This window comes from Sinocyclocheilus rhinocerous, unplaced genomic scaffold (genome assembly GCF_001515625.1).
Source record: "Sinocyclocheilus rhinocerous isolate Xijiao unplaced genomic scaffold, SAMN03320098_v1.1 scaffold688, whole genome shotgun sequence".
NCBI lineage: Eukaryota > Metazoa > Chordata > Actinopteri > Cypriniformes > Cyprinidae > Sinocyclocheilus > Sinocyclocheilus rhinocerous.
Genome location: NW_015651641.1, coordinates 1,861,664 through 1,880,924, shown reverse-complemented (window position 1 = coordinate 1,880,924; position 19,261 = coordinate 1,861,664). Strand labels below are relative to the sequence as shown.

Here is a 19,261-nt window from a genome sequence, read left to right as displayed (position 1 = left end):
AACCGTGCCGCGAGACACAAATGCTTTATTCCGCATCCCTCGGGAATAGGAACAAACGTGAGCGGAGCCTAGACACCGTGACTCATCACGATGAGCGTGTAACTCTGAAGTGCTAGAAACCTCTGGAACGGAGGCGCGCACACTTTCCACACCGCTCACCTGCCTTGGTCTCTCACACGCACTTCAAACAGACAGCTCCTGAAGACAGCAAAGAGGATGACGTATTCAGCAGGTGCCCTTTTATACTTCCGGGCATCCCGCCTATGACGTCATGGGCCAGGTGGGCCAATAGATTGGCGTTGTTTCACACGTGCTTCAGACACCGCTCATGTAGGCTGCATTCCCCAATGTGCCCCCTAGGGGGCGCAGCGTTGCGTTCCCTAGAAGGGGAAATTTCGTTAACTCTACAATAAGTACATCCACTTCGGCAGCAAATTACTCTTCAACAGTGATGCTATAGAGCTACCGTAAAAACAGAAGTTCAAAGACAAAACTCTGGAGATGGCTGCGCACTGGTTTCTCAGACGCATGAGGTTTATAGTGTTGCAGAACCTCTAGCGGCCAGTTGATGAATTACAGTTTAAGTCACTTCCTTGTTGGCTTCACGAGAGAGAGCGGGAGGTTGCCGCTTGGTTGCAATGTATGAAGCACAACACACACAGAAGTGTGTGACCAACTTGAACCCACTGCGAAATCTCTGTGGGGAAATCTTTCACCCCTCACACTAAATTCTTGTTTGTGTGAATCCCTTTTGGAATTCCTGGATTTTGCCAGTGAAAATCCGCTAAAACACAATAAATGTAACTGTGTCTATAATGCTGTAACGCTGAGTGTCTTGGGTGGTTTCCAGCTGATGGTGTTCTGAGTGCTTGTTAGGCTGTTTCTAGAAGGTTGCTACGGTGTTATATGGTGCTATGGTATGGATTAATTAAAAATTATCATATTTAATTTCATTAAAGAGAACTCAGAACCGGGACACTATTTATGGGAACTAGAAAAAGCCTGTTTGGCACACTGACCTTGTCTACTAAAGCAGCTAATATCAGTACATCTCAGTACCTACCATGATCTCTAAGACATTTTTGGGTGCAGGAGCAACAGGAGGGATTTCAGCCTCTGGCACTGCAAGATTAGCCTTCCTGATTTCCCTCAGCAGATACCCTACAGGTGATGGAAACAAAGAAATGGAGTTTTAAGCACTGATTCAAGAACACACAAAAACATTCACTGTTTTATTAGATAAACATAATGCAATCACATCAAAAAAGCCAAATTCTGAACAAAGTCTGTTCTAATGTACAAAAACAGTCTATTCTGTGCTTTGATCTTTTGATTCTAACTTTATGGCCTGTGCAAAACACTTTTAAGGCTAAGACAGCAATATATTGCAAAAAAATATTTTTTTTTCTTTATTTCTTAAAGAATACAGAAAAATAATAGTACCATTAAAGACAGATTTTGAATTTCAAATATCCTCAGCAGGAGAGGTTTAGGTTTGACCTAAAATTTACAGAGTTTAATAAAGATCTCTTACCCAGAATCCTCTCCATCTCCTCACATCTCTTGATCTCACTGACGAAGCGGCGCTGGAAGGAGCTCACGCTGGGGTTGAGCTGGAACAGGTCATCAGATTATGACTTATATGTTTGACACAACAACATATTAAAATCTAGAGGCAACAATACAAGGCTTTGGCCATTACATTAATCAAATTATATTTGGTCATTGTTGAGATTTCAGCATTGCATAATAATCGGGTCCGCTTGGATTAATTAATCGGGTCCGCTTGGGTTAATTTCCTCATGTAAAATTCAACATAAAATCATCATAAAACTGGTTTGCATGACTCATGCACTCGATTTCAAGTCTTCTGCAATCATACGATAATTTTGTCTTCCACTCCAGTGAGGTGTTAACCAACCAGATCCAGATCAGTGAGCTGAACCTGAGAACAGGATCAGATAGATATGTGAACGAATCATTCAGACCAGTTTTGAACCGCATCAGTGAATTAGTTGAAAAGATCAGACTTGAAAGAATGATTACTTCAGATATTAAACAAGATTAGCTAAGATGTTCACTGCATAATATCTTACATGTTGGAATGTTCCTCACACAAAGCTATCAGAAGATTAATATGTACTTAAATTTTTTTTTACATTTATCTATCTATTTATTATAGCCCCAATTCTCATTCACTTGACCATACTGAATACGTTTTTTTCTTTTATATTGTATACTGTACAGAGGAAAATAAGCCATATGAGTTTAGATCAACATGAAGATGAGTAATAATTCATTTTTGGAATGAAAAAATTCTCAAGTTATTAGACAATCAAAATGGACACTTTAAGTTAAAATTCATACAAATGCATAAGGGAAAGTGTATATCTTAGGACCAGTGTTATTTTAGTATTATTTACATAATATTATCAGTATTTTTATTAGCTTTTATTTTTATATTATATTTTGCAATTTTAGTTGATGTTTTACTAATTTTGTTATGTGCCTTTTCAATATTTAATATTCAATATTTCTAAATAATTTTGGTTTATATTTATTTCAGTTTTAGTGTAGTTAGGGTTAGAACAAACTTTGTTTGTTATTATTATTTCAGTGAGTTGCCAATGCAACATTTCTAATTTTCATTAAAGCTTTTCAACTTATATTTATATTTTATTTTATTCTAGGTTCACTTAAGTTGATAATGATTTTTAATAGTTTATAGTATATAGTTTTAGTTAACAACAACAGCATTGCTTAGGACCTGTTGACTGGTCACCATTATGCATTCATTTAAAATGTAACAAGCTGCATGCATAATAAAAGAACTAGCAAAATTTAATTTTTTATTTTTTTTTCTCCAAAAAATCTCAGAATTATTTTGTCAATTTCGATTACTGACAGCCAACTTAACAGTAGGTCACACGCAACCAACTTTCATTAAAGCTTTTCAACTTATATTTATATTTTATTTTATTCTAGGTTCACTTAAGTTGATAATGATTTTTAATAGTTTATAGTATATAGTTTTAGTTAACAACAACAGCATTGCTTAGGACCTGTTGACTGGTCACCATTATGCATTCATTTAAAATGTAACAAGCTGCATGCATAATAAAAGAACTAGCAAAATTTAATTTTTAATTTTTTTTTCTCCAAAAAATCTCAATTATTTTGTCAACTTCGATTACTGACAGCCAACTTAACAGTAGGTCACACGCAACCAACACAAGGCCTACATGAAGTTGTTAATGGGTGTCAAACAACCTCAGGGTGAATAGAAAACACGGGCTTTTAAGCAGACTTTTGCTCTGTTTTTTAGCAAGCAGTTGATCCAGCTCAGCGTTAACCAGGACATTAACCTGGCTGACATACATCAGCCTCTCTGTGTGACCAGGCCAAAATGTGCACACTTCAACATGCATTTAATTAAATCCGTTTCACACCTATAAGCGACACTTTCCATGCAGCAAAGAAGCATGGGTTGCCAAGTAATGCCGATAATTTACGGTCAATTTATTCCAATCTGTCTGTTCTGAGAATTCAGGCTGTGGCTCAAAATCTACATAGACAGCATTTTTGGGGCATCAGGTGCACGCAGCATCGCTGATTCGGAACACGCCTGTGATGTCCCAGAAATGCTGTCTAACTAGGTAGCTCACTAGGATTTGATACACACCCGGTGAGTCCAAACCAAACTTACATCTCGAAATTCGACCAGCCCCATCTCTCCGAGTTCGCTGATGCAGTCGTACGCCGAACCGGACTGCAGGAACAGCTGCGCCAAGCACATCTCCTCACTCCGAAAGCCCATCTTCTCTCTCCTCTCTCAGCCACCTTGATCCCTCAATCCGCCTCTGGCCTTTGCGATTCACTTTAATACAGCACGACCAACCTGCCGCGAGCGTCAAGTGTTCAACACAAAAATTCAATCTCAATGCATTTCCGTTTGACTAAAATGATGCTCGTTAGCGCGCATTCTGAATTATTGAAGATTTGATGTCTGATTGAGCCGGGATGAGATTAAACTGTCCCGAAAATCATTAACCTAGAAAAGCTATTTTTAGCAACCTAGTGAATATTCTTAGCATTATCATGCAAATACTACAAATTAAACTGCAGATGTAACATTGATGCAACACAGTGTCTTATCTAGCTGGCTGGACAATAATAATCGATAGGCGTCTGTACCTTTAATTGCCGTCTTGCCATTGAAACGACAGAAATAACGTAAGAGATTAAAGGCGACTGAAGGGAGGTTGCCAAACAAACAACTAAACGCTATCCAGCCTTAAAAACGTACATATACAATGAAGTCTTGGTGTTTTATTATATATCGCATTATAAAAAGATCACTCCCGTGAAGCACAAACCCTGCCGGGTGTACAGATTGCGCCCATGGGTTGCCAGGTACTTTGTTGGCAAATCCCCCCTTCTTCCATTTAACACATTTTAAACTTACAAAAAGAAATATTTGAAAAATAGTTAAAACATAGCATAAACATATGATATATATTTGTATATGATAATGTGCATTTATGAGAGACGACCGACCATTTAGCAAAATAGTTCTCTTACAAAACATTCACAACTTCACACCTTTTCACTTTCTGCAATTAGCTTCCTTGTCTATGGAGTGAGTGATTTAAAAATGAAATAAAATAGAATGAAATTAATAGAAATTAAATAAATATATACAAATAAATGAAAATACGTGTATTTCTTACCTTATTTATTTCATTGTACTTTTATGTCAACATTTCATGATGTATTTAAGAATTTCATTATGTTTTTTTTATTTAGTCTGTTAAATCACTCCATCTTCCATTAAGTGTGACTATATTTAATAAAATTATAATGACTTAATTATGAAATGCCAGCATAATTTCAAATAACAAGAACAGTTATTCTACAAATCCATAACGAACCCATGGCTTGCAAATATTTTATCTGCTTAAGATCCACTCAGTAATTTTTGTATATGTTGCAGTGGCTGTAAATAAAATAAAGGTTCATTTAAAATGATATATGATTGCTATAAAATTGAGTAGGAAAATGTATGTAACAGATCTAATAACAATAATAATACCCTAAATTATAAATCCTAAATGTCTTTATTGCTAAGAAAACAAGTTTGTCTGGTAAGCGTTTTTCAGCAATCTGGCAACCACATCATCATTTAATATATTCTGTGCAGTTTTCTACCAGACCAGGGGCAGGCCATCTGCCTGTCCTTTGTTTAAATGCCTGAAAATTAGAAGATTTATAGGCCAAAACAAGACTTTGTTAACGGTTCTTAAATAATAAACACCAACTCACAGTGAAATATAATATTCTCAACAGAACAAGTTACAGCAGATACAATCAGATTGTAATGGTCCTGATGTGACAGTGACGTCATATAACTCCACCTCATCCTATATTTATGCTAGTACATTTATGTAGAGCACCATAAATTGACTTACTTTGGTTCCATTTAAATGTTCCTCTCAAAGCAAATGCAGATACTCAGAAAAAGCCAAACTGTCATGAAAAAAAAGAGCATCCAAAAGTAACGTTTCTTCATACTACATGCAGTATGTGCAAAACGCCTGACAGGATTGATGAATGTGGCCCAGCCCTAATCACTTCACATCGCTTAAGAATACAAAAAATAACAATAGAAATAATATTTTATAAAGGTGCATATGAAGATGATAAATTCACCATGTTTACTTAAAATCTCAGCAGTTATTTAGGCCATTATTATTCAGCTTACAAAACAGGTTGGGAACCCATCATCAAGTGGAGCATGAGAGTATCATGAATGTTAAAATGAATTTATACTCAGGGTTTTCAACCAAGATCCACTCAGTAATTCTTCTTCTTATCATCTGATAATTAGTATTATAAGTTAAAACAAAAAGAGAGCAAAACCTCTGATTTATAAAGGGCCGACTGCAACTACAGCAAAGAAAATATCAGAGAAGAGAGGCTTTAAGGTAAATTTAGATGTCCCCAAAAAAACATTTTAAACAATCTCGATTCTTAAATTAAACTTTATTAATGTACCAAATAAGAGGGTTACCTGTATAGTTTACAGTTTCCTTTAAAAATGGACATGTACCTGAAATACTTAATAAATAATAGTTCATTTCCGATTATCATCATAACTAGCCATTGTTGGCACTTAATTTTTTTATGTTGGGAAATTATATTTGTAAACTGAGGATTTTAATGTTTAAAAATGTTTGAATAAAATATTGAAATATTAAATGTCAGAAGTTACGGTTATTATTTATTAGCAAGTTAACCAAAGGATTAATCATAAAATAATTGATAATCGTTAGATTAATCAACTAATCCAAATAAATAAATAAATACATTCATGGGGAGAAAATCATTCATGTCAGCCCTAAATTTATACCAATCTAGAGTTGAATCTTGATCAGAATTTATTCTGTAATAAAAACATAAAAAAACAACAACAGCAGTGTTTTGCATTTATAAGAAAAAAATGAAAATGAAAAGGTTTATTATTAAAATTAAGTTGTTTTTTGTAACACTTTAAATGATGAGGATTTTGGTTAAGATTTGTTTTACATCATCAGGCATGATGTTCTAAAAATTATTGTTCAAGTAATAAATTAATGTAAAGAATATTGTTCCTTTGTCCCTCTTCTTTCAATAAAGCACTATTTCATTAAGCTGAGAAAGAATTAATTTTTTATTTGATTGGTCAAAGGGTGTCTTAATCACATACCATCTTGAAAATGAAAGTGATTGAAAGCGGTTTGGTGATCAGTGAAGTCCACGTCATCGGAGGTTTTGTGCGAGTCTGTTGAGCTCCTGTGAGAGGCCAGTGACGGTGTCGAGGATCCTCTGCCTATCAGACTCCTGCAGACGGCCTCCACAGCGCTGGAAAAACTTGTCTGGGTGCCAGAGGGCCTGCTGGCGACGGAGCACCTTCCGAAAAACAGTCGAATCAGATCGATCGGCACCGTGCAACATAACACCCACCATTTCCTCCAGCGAACCGCGAGGAGCGGGCCAAGGGATGTCGTCGTATCCCAGCAGTCCTTCAAGCGCTTTGCTCGAGGAGCTGTGAAACGTGGCGGCACAGCGCTCCTCATAGCGCCTCTTCCTCCCCTGCCGCGTCTCCTCCTCCTTACGAGCTGCACGCTGCAGGTACTCCTCATGCTCCCGCTCCAGCCTGGCTCGCAGCTCCCTCCGACTCCTCTCATCCTCCTCCGTCTCCTTCCGCCGCTTCGACCTCTTCTGACCCGGAGAAGCTGCTTCCCTCTGTTCTTTGGCCCGTTGCTTGGCAAAATACTCCCGTCTGATCCGATCTGCCCAGTCTCCGAAGTCTACCTCATCTTTATCATCCCATAAAAAGTCATCTGGAGCAAACAGGACATATTCATACAATATACTGTAGCCTCAGCTTTGGACGATACACTGACACTGATGCATATTGCTCACTTTATTGATCTGGCAAGCAGGAATCTGATTGCTGAATGCTGTAGTCAAGGGTCTGAATACATGAGACTACATAATGGTCAATGGCACTCATTAAAAATAATAATAATAATAATTAAAGTAATGAATTAAATAGTTAAAAATGTTGCTAATATTTGATACATTTTATTAAAAAATACACTAAAAATGCAATTTATACATACATTGATTTGAATACACCTTGTCTACGATGAGCATGTTTTCTAATTTCTGTAATAAATGATATCTTATAGATTTTAATATAGATTATTTTATATATAGGATTATATAATGAGGGCCATGAAGTAAAAAAATATCAGGGAGAAGAAAAAAAGCTTCAAAATTGTTTATTAGAAAAACAGTTATTAAAACTGCTTCACTGCTTATTAATATTTGAAAATCTTCTGTCTACGAAATGTTATGTAGTGCAATGAAAAAAACAACACAAAACAGGAAGTGATATCATCGAGAGGACCGCTGTAGACATTTGTGACTTAATTTCAGCAGGATGTAAAATGTCAAGCAGTGTGAATCTCCAGAAACTTAATGAATAAATAGTAATAACTACTAATAGTAATTCATAATATTTGTTTACAATTTTTTAAAATAAGTTTCATGTATAAAAACAAAAATATTGAACCAATTAAGGTAATGTACACACACATGTATTCACAGTATAATTAAAATATGTATAATAAGTGTAATACGTTTTTTTTTTTTAAAAACCAACATAAACACAGAGTACATTTCTAAAAACTTGACAAGTTTGACATAAAAAAATAAAAAAATAAAAATTCCCTTTTCTTTACCAGTGGCCTGTAGCACGAAGCCGGTTTCAGTTTTTACCCAGGTAAGTTTGTGTTTAGTTTGAGCAAACTCTTGAGTTTTCGGGCTCAAGAAGGTGGGTGGGTTTTGAGCGGGTTTCGTCACCATGGTAACTTACCTACACGGCTACCCTGCTCCAGAGCAGGTTTTATTCTGAGTTAAGAGATCGCAAACCAAAGCTGGACCAATCAGCTCTGAGCAAAATAACATATATCTAACGCAATAGTATAATGTATAGTATAGCAATAGTATAATGTATACAATAGTATACATCCCCCTTTATCTCTCACTACAAATTCAAGTTTATAATGATAAACATTTTTTAGACAAATCTTTTGCTGCTAATTGTTTATTATATTTACATTTTATAGATTATAATTATGTATAATTCATATAATATATCCATATAATTAATTATATGAGTTAACAATTAATATTAAAGTTAGCATTTAAATTAATAGGCTATAAATATAAATACAAGGTTCAGTATATAAAGCTGAGAATATAAACTGATAAAGCTTGTTTTGTTTTTTTTAGCTCCTTGTGATATAAATTATTTAAATTCAGTTGATTCACTTGCATTGATATAGTCAGTAGCTGCCTTCACAAACTTCCATGTTGCGTGTGATTGGCTGTTTGCCGCATGTGTCACACTTTCAGGTTCACGCGACTCACAAACTCAGGATCATACCTGAGTTGACAGAGGATGTTTATACTGAGCGTTGTGCAACAGCTGATCCTGATCTAAACCGGGTTGGGTTTGTCAGGTTTTGTCAACTCAAAACTTACTCTGCAACTATTGATGCAACACTTCGTGCTACAGGCCACAGATCCATCTATGTATTATTTTACAATGGACTATAATGTTTTGAATGACCAGCTATTCCAAAAATATAATAATAATAGTGCAGAATGTTCAAGCTTACCATCATACTGCCCGAATGTCTCAAAAAACTCATCCTGGCATTCGCCTAACAGCTTCTCTCTCCATTGCTGCTCTGGATCAACATAGGATTCATTTTTGACGTTCCCCTGTTTCAGTTAAATTAATATGAAACATAACATGAATTTCAAGATGCATAATTAATCATGATAGCACAGCACTACCTGTTTAAAATGTTCCTAATATAACCAAATAATTATTAGTTTAATAGTTTAGAGAGAGTCTCCATTTTCACAGCACCTGCTCAGGCTTCATCCACTGGAGCAGGTCATGAGGAGTCACTCCTGCTTTATTAGAAATATCCATGGCTTCTGGACAGTTTTTTCGCAATGGCACCACCAGATCATCATAAGCTGCGATGAATACGGTGAATAGTATTAAAAACAGTTTAACCGGAGAAAGAGTTTGTTGATATTACACGGTCTCTTACCTCTTTTGCCATGTTTGAGGGCTCTTTTTGCGGCCTGATGTAGCGGTGTGTCTCCATTTCGATCGGTTTGAAGGGGATCTGCTCCATGTTTCAGCAGCAGTCTGAGAACTGCATCATCCCCGTGCGAACAGGCAATGTGTAGGGGGCTTCTGTGCTTCTTCCCCTGCGTGAAATTCAGCTCCAGATCCTTGTGTTTACGAAGGAACGACTTTAACTTCATCAGGCTCCCCTCTTCCACATAGCGCAGAACTCTTCTCTGTTTTCTTTTCACCATCGGGACTCATTAGATGATATTCAGATATTAAATTCTAGACAACATTATGTATACATTTGTAATGCCCCATTTGTTCATGAGAAGTCCTTTCAATGGTTTAAACACGGACATAAACAGACGTTACACAACATCACTGCAGTACGTCTGCAAAATAATTCCGGAGGAAACTAATAGTTCCGTATTTGACACGCAGGTTTAAAGCGGATCTGCAGGTGTCGCTGTTTGCCGACAAGTTTACATTGACACCAAATATATATGGATCCATTTAGAATTATTAAACATAATAAAACACAAATTAAAAAAGCAAATAAAAACATTATGAATTTGTCGAATGTGGCGTTCTGAAGGCAGCTTGACATCACCAGTGAACGGTTCCTCTGTCAGAGTGAGTGGTGATGCCCATATAAACACCACTGACCATTGCAAACTGCTATGAAAACACATTTATTCAGCGAGTGTCCATTATAAAACACTTGCCAGACATGTGAGCACACTGAAATGTGTTAGTGTAAAAAGCACAAAAAAAAAACCTAGTGTAAAAAGCTAGAAATGTGCTAGTATCAGAGAGTGCACAGACACGGTTTGTTTATTTGCACACTAATAATAACAGACTAGCGCATGTCTAATAATGTACGACTCCTGTATGTCACTGTAATCGTCTTTACCTCCATTACAATCGTCATCCATCAACACTTTACTGGTAAGATGCTGGTTTGCTTTATTCAGGCCATACAGACTAGTCCTGACTTCTGCTTAAAGGTAATTAATAGAGGTATGTTTGTTCCCACCAATCGCTGCACAAGTTAAGGTTACATACGATGACGAAAGCACTTTAGTGCTTGCCCAAAAAACAGTTTGCAAAAAAAAAAATGTATGATTAATTATGGAAGTCTATGAGAACACTCAGGGCGATTCTCGGCCAGAGTGAAATCGCCCAAAGAGCGGCAGGACTCCACATAATGTGACTTGATGCTGATTGAACTATATATCCAGAGGCAGAACAAACAGTCTAGAACAGTGACAGCTCAGCATGTGTTAGAAAAAAATCCCTCCCTTTCACACTTTGCTGATGCGTCACCCTATCGCCCTAATGAAGAAACCGCCCCTGGCTGGGTCTGTCCCACCAAAAATTGCACCCAGGCAGTTCCCCGCTATTATAGCGAACCAAATAATAAAAAACAAACATCCTCTCAAAAGGAGCACCTCTCCAATTCACACTTGCAACTATACAAGCAATGGCTATCTGTCCCAGTGCGCCAAACCACCGTTTGTAACGCTTCGGCCACCTGAATTTAGGCCTGGGAGGCCATTCTGTTTGTGTCAAGTTGGGTCTTGGAGACAATCCAAACATGTTATTTTCTCCAGTTCGCTCACAGACCCCCCCCCACCCCCCATTTTGGGGGCATTTTGCAAACTTTGGTCCAAGACAGCGAAGTCTGTATCCTTTGGTCCTAAGTTGAGTGTTTACCAGTGAGGGGCACCGTAGAGAAGGTCCCAGTGGCCCACAGCAAGTTAAGCTTCTACAACCTCTACTTCTTTGTTCCGAAGAAGGATGGCTGTCCCAGGCCCATCCTCGACCTGAGACGTCTGAACCATGCCTTAATGAAATTTAAATGAAATCAAAATGCTAACATTGAAGCAAATCCTTCATTTTCATATTCACATAGCCCCCCATCACAGACTCTGGCTTACCAATATACTGTCCTTCAGTTTGGACTGTCTCTGGCACCTTGCACATTTACAAAGTGTGTGGACGCAACCCTCTCCCTCCTGCGACAGAGAGGAGTGTGTGTCCTGAATAATCTCAGCGACTGGCTGGTTTTGGACCAATTTCAGGTCTCACCCGTTTTACAAGTTAGCGAGGCACATCCTATTGTTTGCACAGCACAATGTCCGCTTTGTGAGGGCAGTGCACATGCCAGGCACACTGAACCAGTGAGCGAACATGCTGTCCCAGAGTTGACTAGAGGAGTGTCTAGTGTCTAGAGGAGAATGGAGATTCCACCCTCAGGCGGTTCCGAAGATTTGTAGCATCTTTGAGCAAGTGGAAGTCAACCTTTTTGCCTCAGAAGAGAACTCTCACTACCCAGTGTTCATTTCCAGGGAATGGACCCGCTAACCCACGAGTGGCCGAATTTGCATCCTTATGCCTTTTCCCCAGCAGTTCTGCTCCCTCAGCCCACCAGATGGATCAGGGAGGACAGATGCTTGATACTGTTAGTGGCCCCACTCTGGCGGAACCAAGCTTGGCCCCCAGAGGTGGTACAGCTGTTGTCAGCAGCACCCTGGCCAAACCCTCTGAGGAAGGACCTTCTCTCGATTTGGCACCCCCAACCCAAGTTGTGGAGCCTTCATCTATGGCCCCTCAATGGGGATCTGGATCTCTCGCAAGGTATAATAAACATCATTGCAGAGGCCAGAGTGCCTTCCACTAGATGGCATTACGCTCTTAGATGGCCTGTTTTTTCTGACTGGTGTGTAGCCAGAGAAATAGACCATTTCTCTTGCAATGTTGTGTCGATCCTGACATTTTTACAGGAGTTGCTAAAGGTATATCGTCCATGCTAAAGGTATATGTGGTGGCTATCATGGCCTACCATGCCCAATCAGTCAGAAGGGATGACCTAATAGTCAAATTCCTGAGGGGGGGCTACGAGGTTAAAGCCGGCCCGCCTCCACACAGTCCCAACCTCGACACTGTCCATGGTCCTCAGAGGCCCTCTGTCCGAGCCATTTCAGATGGCTAAACTGAGGACCCTTTCACTCAAGAGAACACTCCTATTGGCTTTGGCATCGGTCAAGCAAGTAGGAGACTTGCAAGCGCTCTTGATGAACGCTTCCTGCCTTCAGTTTGAGCCCAAAGAATGTAAGGTCATCCTCAAGCCAAGGCATGACTATGTACCTAAGGTGCTTTCCACTCCGTTCAAGGCACAGATGATAACTCTCTCTGCTCTCCCTGCTGAGCAGTCTAGTCAATTTTGGCAATCAGAGTAATTTGGCTATTTGGGGCAGCACTAAATGGCATTCTGCACCGACTTACATAAGCAAATGGCTCTGACCGCTTTTGTGCAGGTGTACAAACGAGACTCAATCAGTATTTCGGAGAAACTGTGTTTCCCCATAACGTTGCAAACTTACACAATGCTTGTTCCTGTTATCTCAGGGAACCAAGGTTACTTTAGTAACCAAGATGCTTTTGAAGTTAGATCATAACTAACTAACATGTCAGACAAATGTAGTATTAACTGCTTTTGGATATCAGACAAAGTGGATATCTTTTGATGGGATCTGCTAAAGTGATTGAAGCTAACATTCCTCATGTGTCAGCTGGATCCAACACAGCATTATGTATTAACATCTCTAAAAATGCAGGCTTTACACTAGATTTATAGATTCACACACTTGTATCAAAATTGTAATTTGACATTATAAATAAATCTAGAACAATTTGAATAAAATTACATATATTTTTTAATTTTGTAAATTTCCATGGTTGTGCTGCTTATCACCTGCAACTGCTCCACAGTTTGAGAACCACTGAATGAAATGATAGACAAAAGAAACACAACAGTGATGGGGGATGCTTTCATAATGCTTTATTGGTGCAACAGCAAGAAAAAGAGAATCACGTATAATCAAGCTTTCAGTTTTCTGTTAATAATGACTGATTACTTTGAGGTTTCTGTTAATGATTGAGCTCCTCTGTAGCTGCATTGAAAGATTATAAAGTACATTTACGGATGGAGCCATCAACACACACGACCCACAGCACTCCCAGGTCAAAGCTCACATGCTGGTGGCCATTGGGACAGGCAATTATTTGGATCCACTTTACGCCAGCAGGGTTGGAGCGAGTGATGCCAGCTCTGCAATAAGCAAAAATGAAGGTTTCTTGAATGCAGAATTTGATTTACATTAAAAAAAATGTGCATGACAAGTCATTTTATTGATACAACTTTGTAATAGACTATTATGCCTGTTCAGCTTACCTTTGGTATAAGTTCCCTTGATAGTTGATACCAAACACACTGCCATCAGTTGCTACTTCAATCATGGACAGAGATCCAGAAATAGTCTCAAATTCGCCAGACCCAGAACAGACATTATTAGACACATTCTGCACATGACAAAAAGAGACACAAAGCACTCAGTCATAGTAAGGTCACATCAAAAACATTTCATTCTTCAGTTTCTTTATTTCTTCAGTTTTGACAGAAAATCAAATGCATGCATGATATCTAATTTATTGTTGTACTTTTAAAAATCTGGTGTACTTGAACTTGTTTTCAAACTTTAACATTATTTAACATTGTTATTTAACATTAATATGTTAAGTATTTAACATTGTGACATTACCCCTATGATGAAGATATAGTCATAACTGCTCACTCCCCAACAGCTGTATGGACCACAGCTGTAATACTTCAGCTTTCCATTAATTTGAACCCAAGGAGTGGTGCTGGATGGCCATTTGTCGTTAGCATCCATATTTAAACAGAATATGTCATATGCATATTGACACCTGCAATGATCTGATCACCTCCAGCATCCACCTGTTTGAGAAGCCCTAACAACACAATCAACAGGTTCGATGAAAGATTAATAGGGACCATAAACAGTAAGATTATGTCTTTGGGACTGTGACTCAACTATTTTAAAATTAAAACGTAAATTGGCTGGTTAAACTTGTCTTTTGTCTTAATTTTGCTCTCTGTAACTCTTCACCTGGAAACTGAATGAAGGAACCACTCTGAAACTTGAAGATGTTGTTTGCTGAATCCACCCCCAGCTGACCAGCAGGACCAACACTGAAGTGATTTAGAGACATATTGATCTTTGTGAAGATGTTATCCTCCAGGATGAACACTTCATTAAGATTGTTCACTCCAACCACTGAGCCAGACCCAGCGTCTATCTGCTTCAGGTTACCGCTCATCATGGCACAGTCTAAAGCTGTGAAAACATGGTTTCAATAATTATTTCAATAATTATTTCAATAAATTCAATTTCATTCATCGATCAATCAATCAATAAAAACAAGTAGTTTACCCAGAGTGTGAAGGAACTGGCAGCAGAAGAGTAGCAGGACGCTCTGATAAACCTTCATTGCTCCACAACACATTTGTTGTTTGGACCTGTTCAGAAGCAGAATTCACTTAAATAACTAAATTAATAAATACATTTTAAAAAAGCTCAATATCACAGTGACAGTAATTAGTAACAGTAACCTTCTCTTGTTAGTTCAGGATTCAGCAGTCAGTGGGGATTCTCCTCTTATGAGATGTAGGTACTAGATACTTGCATTCAGTGTGTGTGTGTAAATGTTGTTGAGGGAGAGCTTATATAGCCGAAATATACAAAGGAATGAAGATCTGTAGGGAATACAGGAATACTTGTTTTTCTGGATCTCTACTCCCTTAACAATTTATTTGGTAATTTTCTTCATGTTTCTAAAATATGACATTAAACAAGTTAAGTGTTTCAGCACATTTTGATAACATATGAAGGTAAAGTAGTGTAGAGAATTTTTTAAGAAGAACATCAGTCAATGTATTTCCACAGATCCAGTGGATCTCTGCTTTCTTGTGAATTTCCTTACATGCCACCTAATAATCCTTATAATGATAATAATATATTTAAGAAAAGTGAAATTGCCCTGCCCTGGTATGCAACAATTATTGTAGAATGAACCACAATCATAAAATGTTTAGGAATAATGGACTGGCTACCACAGATGTTCTGCCATTCTGCCAACAGTCTGAAGGTCCGGCTACACGAGACTAGGCTACAAGTAACACTTAGATTTAAGAAACTGATTGATAGCTCAATTAGGGGAAAAAAACCTTCAATAAACAACACAATTGATCCGACTGGAAACCTGTTTCCACTACAGCATGAAAAAATAAAAAAGATAATTGCAACTTTTTATCTAGAAAAGAAATGTGGAAAGTATATTAGATGGCAATGATCTAGTGTATTGAAACGATGGAAAAGCAACAAGGATAGATGTTGCATGAGGTCATCAGTCAGCAGCAGATTTAACCATAGTATCTCAAAGTTTAGCTAGACAATGCAAATGGGAAGAGCTTGATCAAACTACAATAGGTAGTGATCATTACACCTATTATCATATGTGTAATAGGTATTGAAGCGGAACAATATGAAACAAAATATTCCCAGGTGGAAATTTAAAATATTAGACTATGTTAGCAATGGAAAATTATATAGAGCAAACTGAGGAGGTAAACAATACAGCTGAAGAGGTAATTGGGAAAAGCTCAGGGGAAAGAAGAGGGAAAATTTGTAGACAGAGAAATGCAGTAAGGTAATCTTAATTAAAAACAGAGCATTTAGGAAGGTAAAGAAAACCTATTCCTTTCAGGGTGTAATAGCTAAAAGATCTCAGGCAGTGGTTAGAAAAGTAATTAGATCTGCTAAAAGAGACTATTAGAAACAATTCTGCAACGGAATTGGTGAAAGAGTAGATATACAATAAGTGAATTATGGGGCATGATTAGGAAAATGGGAGGGGTCAAAATCTATAGAAATATACCTGTAATAAAAGACGAGGGCAAATATGTAACACTTCACAGCGAAAATGCAGAGGTGTTGGCAAAAGCATTTGTGAAGATTCATATCAGAGTACATGGAAAAGCAAGGAAAACAAGTAATGAGAGATAATCCTGATATCATTGTCTAAAGAAGGTCTTCTGAAAGCACTTTGAATGAAGATTTTAGCTTGCATGAACTCAAGGAGGTGTTGACAGGTTTGAATATCATTGAATCATTGAATATCATATTACATCTCCTAAATAAATGGACATCAAAGCTTCTTTATTCCTGGAAACAGAGTAATTGTTCCAATAGCTAAGCCTGTGAAAGACTATTACTATAAACTAATTGCACTAACTAACATCAAACGTATGTAAAATAATGGAAAGAACGGTTACAGCTAGACTAAATTACATTACAGAAATTAGAAGTTGTTTATGCTCACATCAAAATAGTTTTTAGAAAAGGTTGCAATACAATTGATTCTAACATATACTTAGAATCAGAAAAGTATTTATGAATACAGAAGTGTTAGCAGCATGAAAAAAATCATACAATATTTTGTAGAAGGAACGTCTTTTTTGGCTAAATTGAATAAAATGGGTGTTAAAGGAAGGTTATGTAATTGACCCTTCGCAAAGACCCACCCCCCTTCATTACTGTTGCTATGTCCGACAAGCCATGGCACTCTCACGCCACACATCATGTTCTCAAATACATCGCGGAGCAAAGAGGACACTGACAACACGTCTACAGAGCAGGTTACTTTAGGTATGAAACAAAGTCTCAGCTTTCAAATTTTTCCATTTTTTAAGAATTAGAAGTTGTTTATGCTCACATCAAAATAGTTTTTAGAAAAGGTTGCAATACAATTGATTCTAACATATACTTAGAATCAGAAAAGTATTTATGAATACAGAAGTGTTAGCAGCATGAAAAAAATCATACAATATTTTGTAGAAGGAACGTCTTTTTTGGCTAAATTGAATAAAATGGGTGTTAAAGGAAGGTTATGTAATTGACCCTTCGCAAAGACCCACCCCCCTTCATTACTGTTGCTATGTCCGACAAGCCATGGCGCTCTCACGCCACACATCATGTTCTCAAATACATCGCGGAGCAAAGAGGACACTGACAACACGTCTACAGAGCAGGTTAATTTAGGTATGAAACAAAGTCTCAGCTTTCAAATTTTTCCATTTTTTAAGAAATTCTAACAATAAATACCGTTTTGTGGCTCTTTAATGTGTCGTCACAGATTGCGGCACGTGAACCGATTATCTCTTCCTCTTTAGAGCATGAAATAACATGAACGAAACATCAGAAGGTAGTTGTTTCAACCCGGAAAGACGTCAATATACACCATTTTTCAAGTTTAAGTCCACTGATGTTAATCTACTCTCCTGTCTGGTTTGTTTATCAGATTATGCGTTACGATTGGTCAGATCACCTGTCAATCAAACTCCCTGCGAAGGGTCAGTTGGATAATGGATTTCCTATTTAATCGAACAATACAGGTCAAGCTCAGATCATGCTATTCAAATATATACTGTACATTGTAGATAATGGCACTTCTCAAGGCAGTGTCTGTAGCCCGATTTTGTTTAACATAACGATCAATGACATATTTTTTAAGGTAGGACAAGGCATGGGAAAATTCCTATATGCATATGGCGGAGCCCTGTGGAAAAGAGGACGGAATGTGACATTTGTGGAAAGAAGCGTGCAAGGTAAAATGGGTAAATAACCGGGGTTTCAAAATGTCACAAGTTATCTTTTTCTCAAAAAAGAAGAGGAGCCCACAAATAAGATTAAAACTCTATAAAAAACACTGGAAGTATCAGTAATTAGATTTTTGAGGTTGTGGATGTGGATGAGCTCAAAACTTGCATTGAGTGAGTGAGTGAAGTGTGGCAAAGTACGGTGTCCCATACTCAGAATTTGTGCTCTGCATTTAACCCATCCAAGTGCACACACACACACCTGGAGCAGTGGGCAGCCATATTGCTGCGGCGTCCAGGGAGCAGTTGGGGGTTCGGTGCCTTGCTCAAGTGTCTCACCTCAGTCGTGGTATTGAGGGTGGGAGAGAGCGCTGTACATTCACTCCCCCCACCTACAATCCCTGCCGGACCTGAGACACGAACCCACAACCTTCAGGATACAATTCTGACGCTCTAACCATTAGGCCACGACTGCCCACATAAAGACAGTTACATAAAGAAAATAATAGATAAAGGTAAAAAAGGAATAAACATATTACAGTTTTTCACATATGCTAAGACACTAAACCCATTCTCTGAACCAAATTCTCAATAGCCTAAACCAATTTGTCAAATAAATCACTCTTTCTGCAAAACCTGTAACAAGTTCAGGCAGTTTAGACACTGTTTGCAGATCTCATGCACTCTTTTTGCAAAACTCTAAACATTCTCACTCACTAAAACGCAATTTGCACTGTGATAAACTTGTGATGCAAAACCCTAAACACAAGAAAGCAAAAGTTAAGCACAACTGCAACACGGTTGTCATCGTTTACACACAATAATTCAAAACTGTTCACACTTGTTTCTAAATATGTGAATGTACAAACTATAAGCCAGTTCAAAGTGCACAGATGGCATGGGTGCATCCATCAATCTGAGAGGTACGGAAGAGTGTGTATACGAGGTGGATGAAGAGGAGGACGTGGAAGAGCAAGACCAAGAACAGTCATTTCAGATGAAATCAGAGCTACTGTGATAGACCATGTTCTTGTGTG

General features: G+C 37.9%; 2 protein-coding genes and 1 pseudogene across 6 annotated transcripts in view; all 3 read right to left on the bottom strand.

Annotated features, from left to right (window-relative positions):
* Positions 1 to 4,367, bottom strand: part of LOC107713355 (V-type proton ATPase 116 kDa subunit a-like) — a 22,642-nt gene extending 18,275 nt beyond the window's left edge. For 3 of the 4 annotated variants that reach the window (XM_016518835.1, XM_016518837.1, XM_016518838.1), the window contains exons 1-3: positions 3,707 to 4,367; positions 1,535 to 1,613; positions 1,064 to 1,161 (exon numbers count right to left, since the gene is read on the bottom strand). In XM_016518835.1, the coding sequence (XP_016374321.1) occupies positions 1,064 to 1,161; positions 1,535 to 1,613; positions 3,707 to 3,817 (288 nt within the window). In that variant the 5' untranslated portion in view covers positions 3,818 to 4,367. The remainder of the gene's footprint in view (positions 1 to 1,063; positions 1,162 to 1,534; positions 1,614 to 3,706) is intronic. The other variant, XM_016518836.1, reaches the window with a different exon arrangement.
* Positions 4,368 to 6,661: 2,294 nt separating this feature from the next.
* On the bottom strand, positions 6,662 to 10,677 carry LOC107713294 (NF-kappa-B inhibitor-like protein 1). 2 transcript variants are annotated; one of them, XM_016518756.1, is made up of 5 exons: positions 10,617 to 10,677; positions 9,678 to 9,985; positions 9,488 to 9,600; positions 9,231 to 9,336; positions 6,662 to 7,382 (listed from the first exon to the last, which is right to left on the bottom strand). In XM_016518756.1, the coding sequence occupies exons 2-5, from the start codon at positions 9,949 to 9,951 to the stop codon at positions 6,799 to 6,801; spliced, it is 1,077 nt and encodes a 358-aa protein (XP_016374242.1). In that variant the 5' UTR covers positions 9,952 to 9,985; positions 10,617 to 10,677; the 3' UTR covers positions 6,662 to 6,798. The 2 variants fall into 2 exon arrangements, with proteins under 2 accessions (XP_016374242.1, XP_016374241.1); XM_016518755.1 differs by lacking the exon at positions 10,617 to 10,677 and having other exon boundaries at positions 9,678 to 10,098.
* A 2,909-nt stretch (positions 10,678 to 13,586) lies between these two features.
* LOC107713353 (fish-egg lectin-like) lies at positions 13,587 to 15,253 on the bottom strand (annotated as a pseudogene).
* Between the last annotated feature and the right edge of the window lie 4,008 nt (positions 15,254 to 19,261).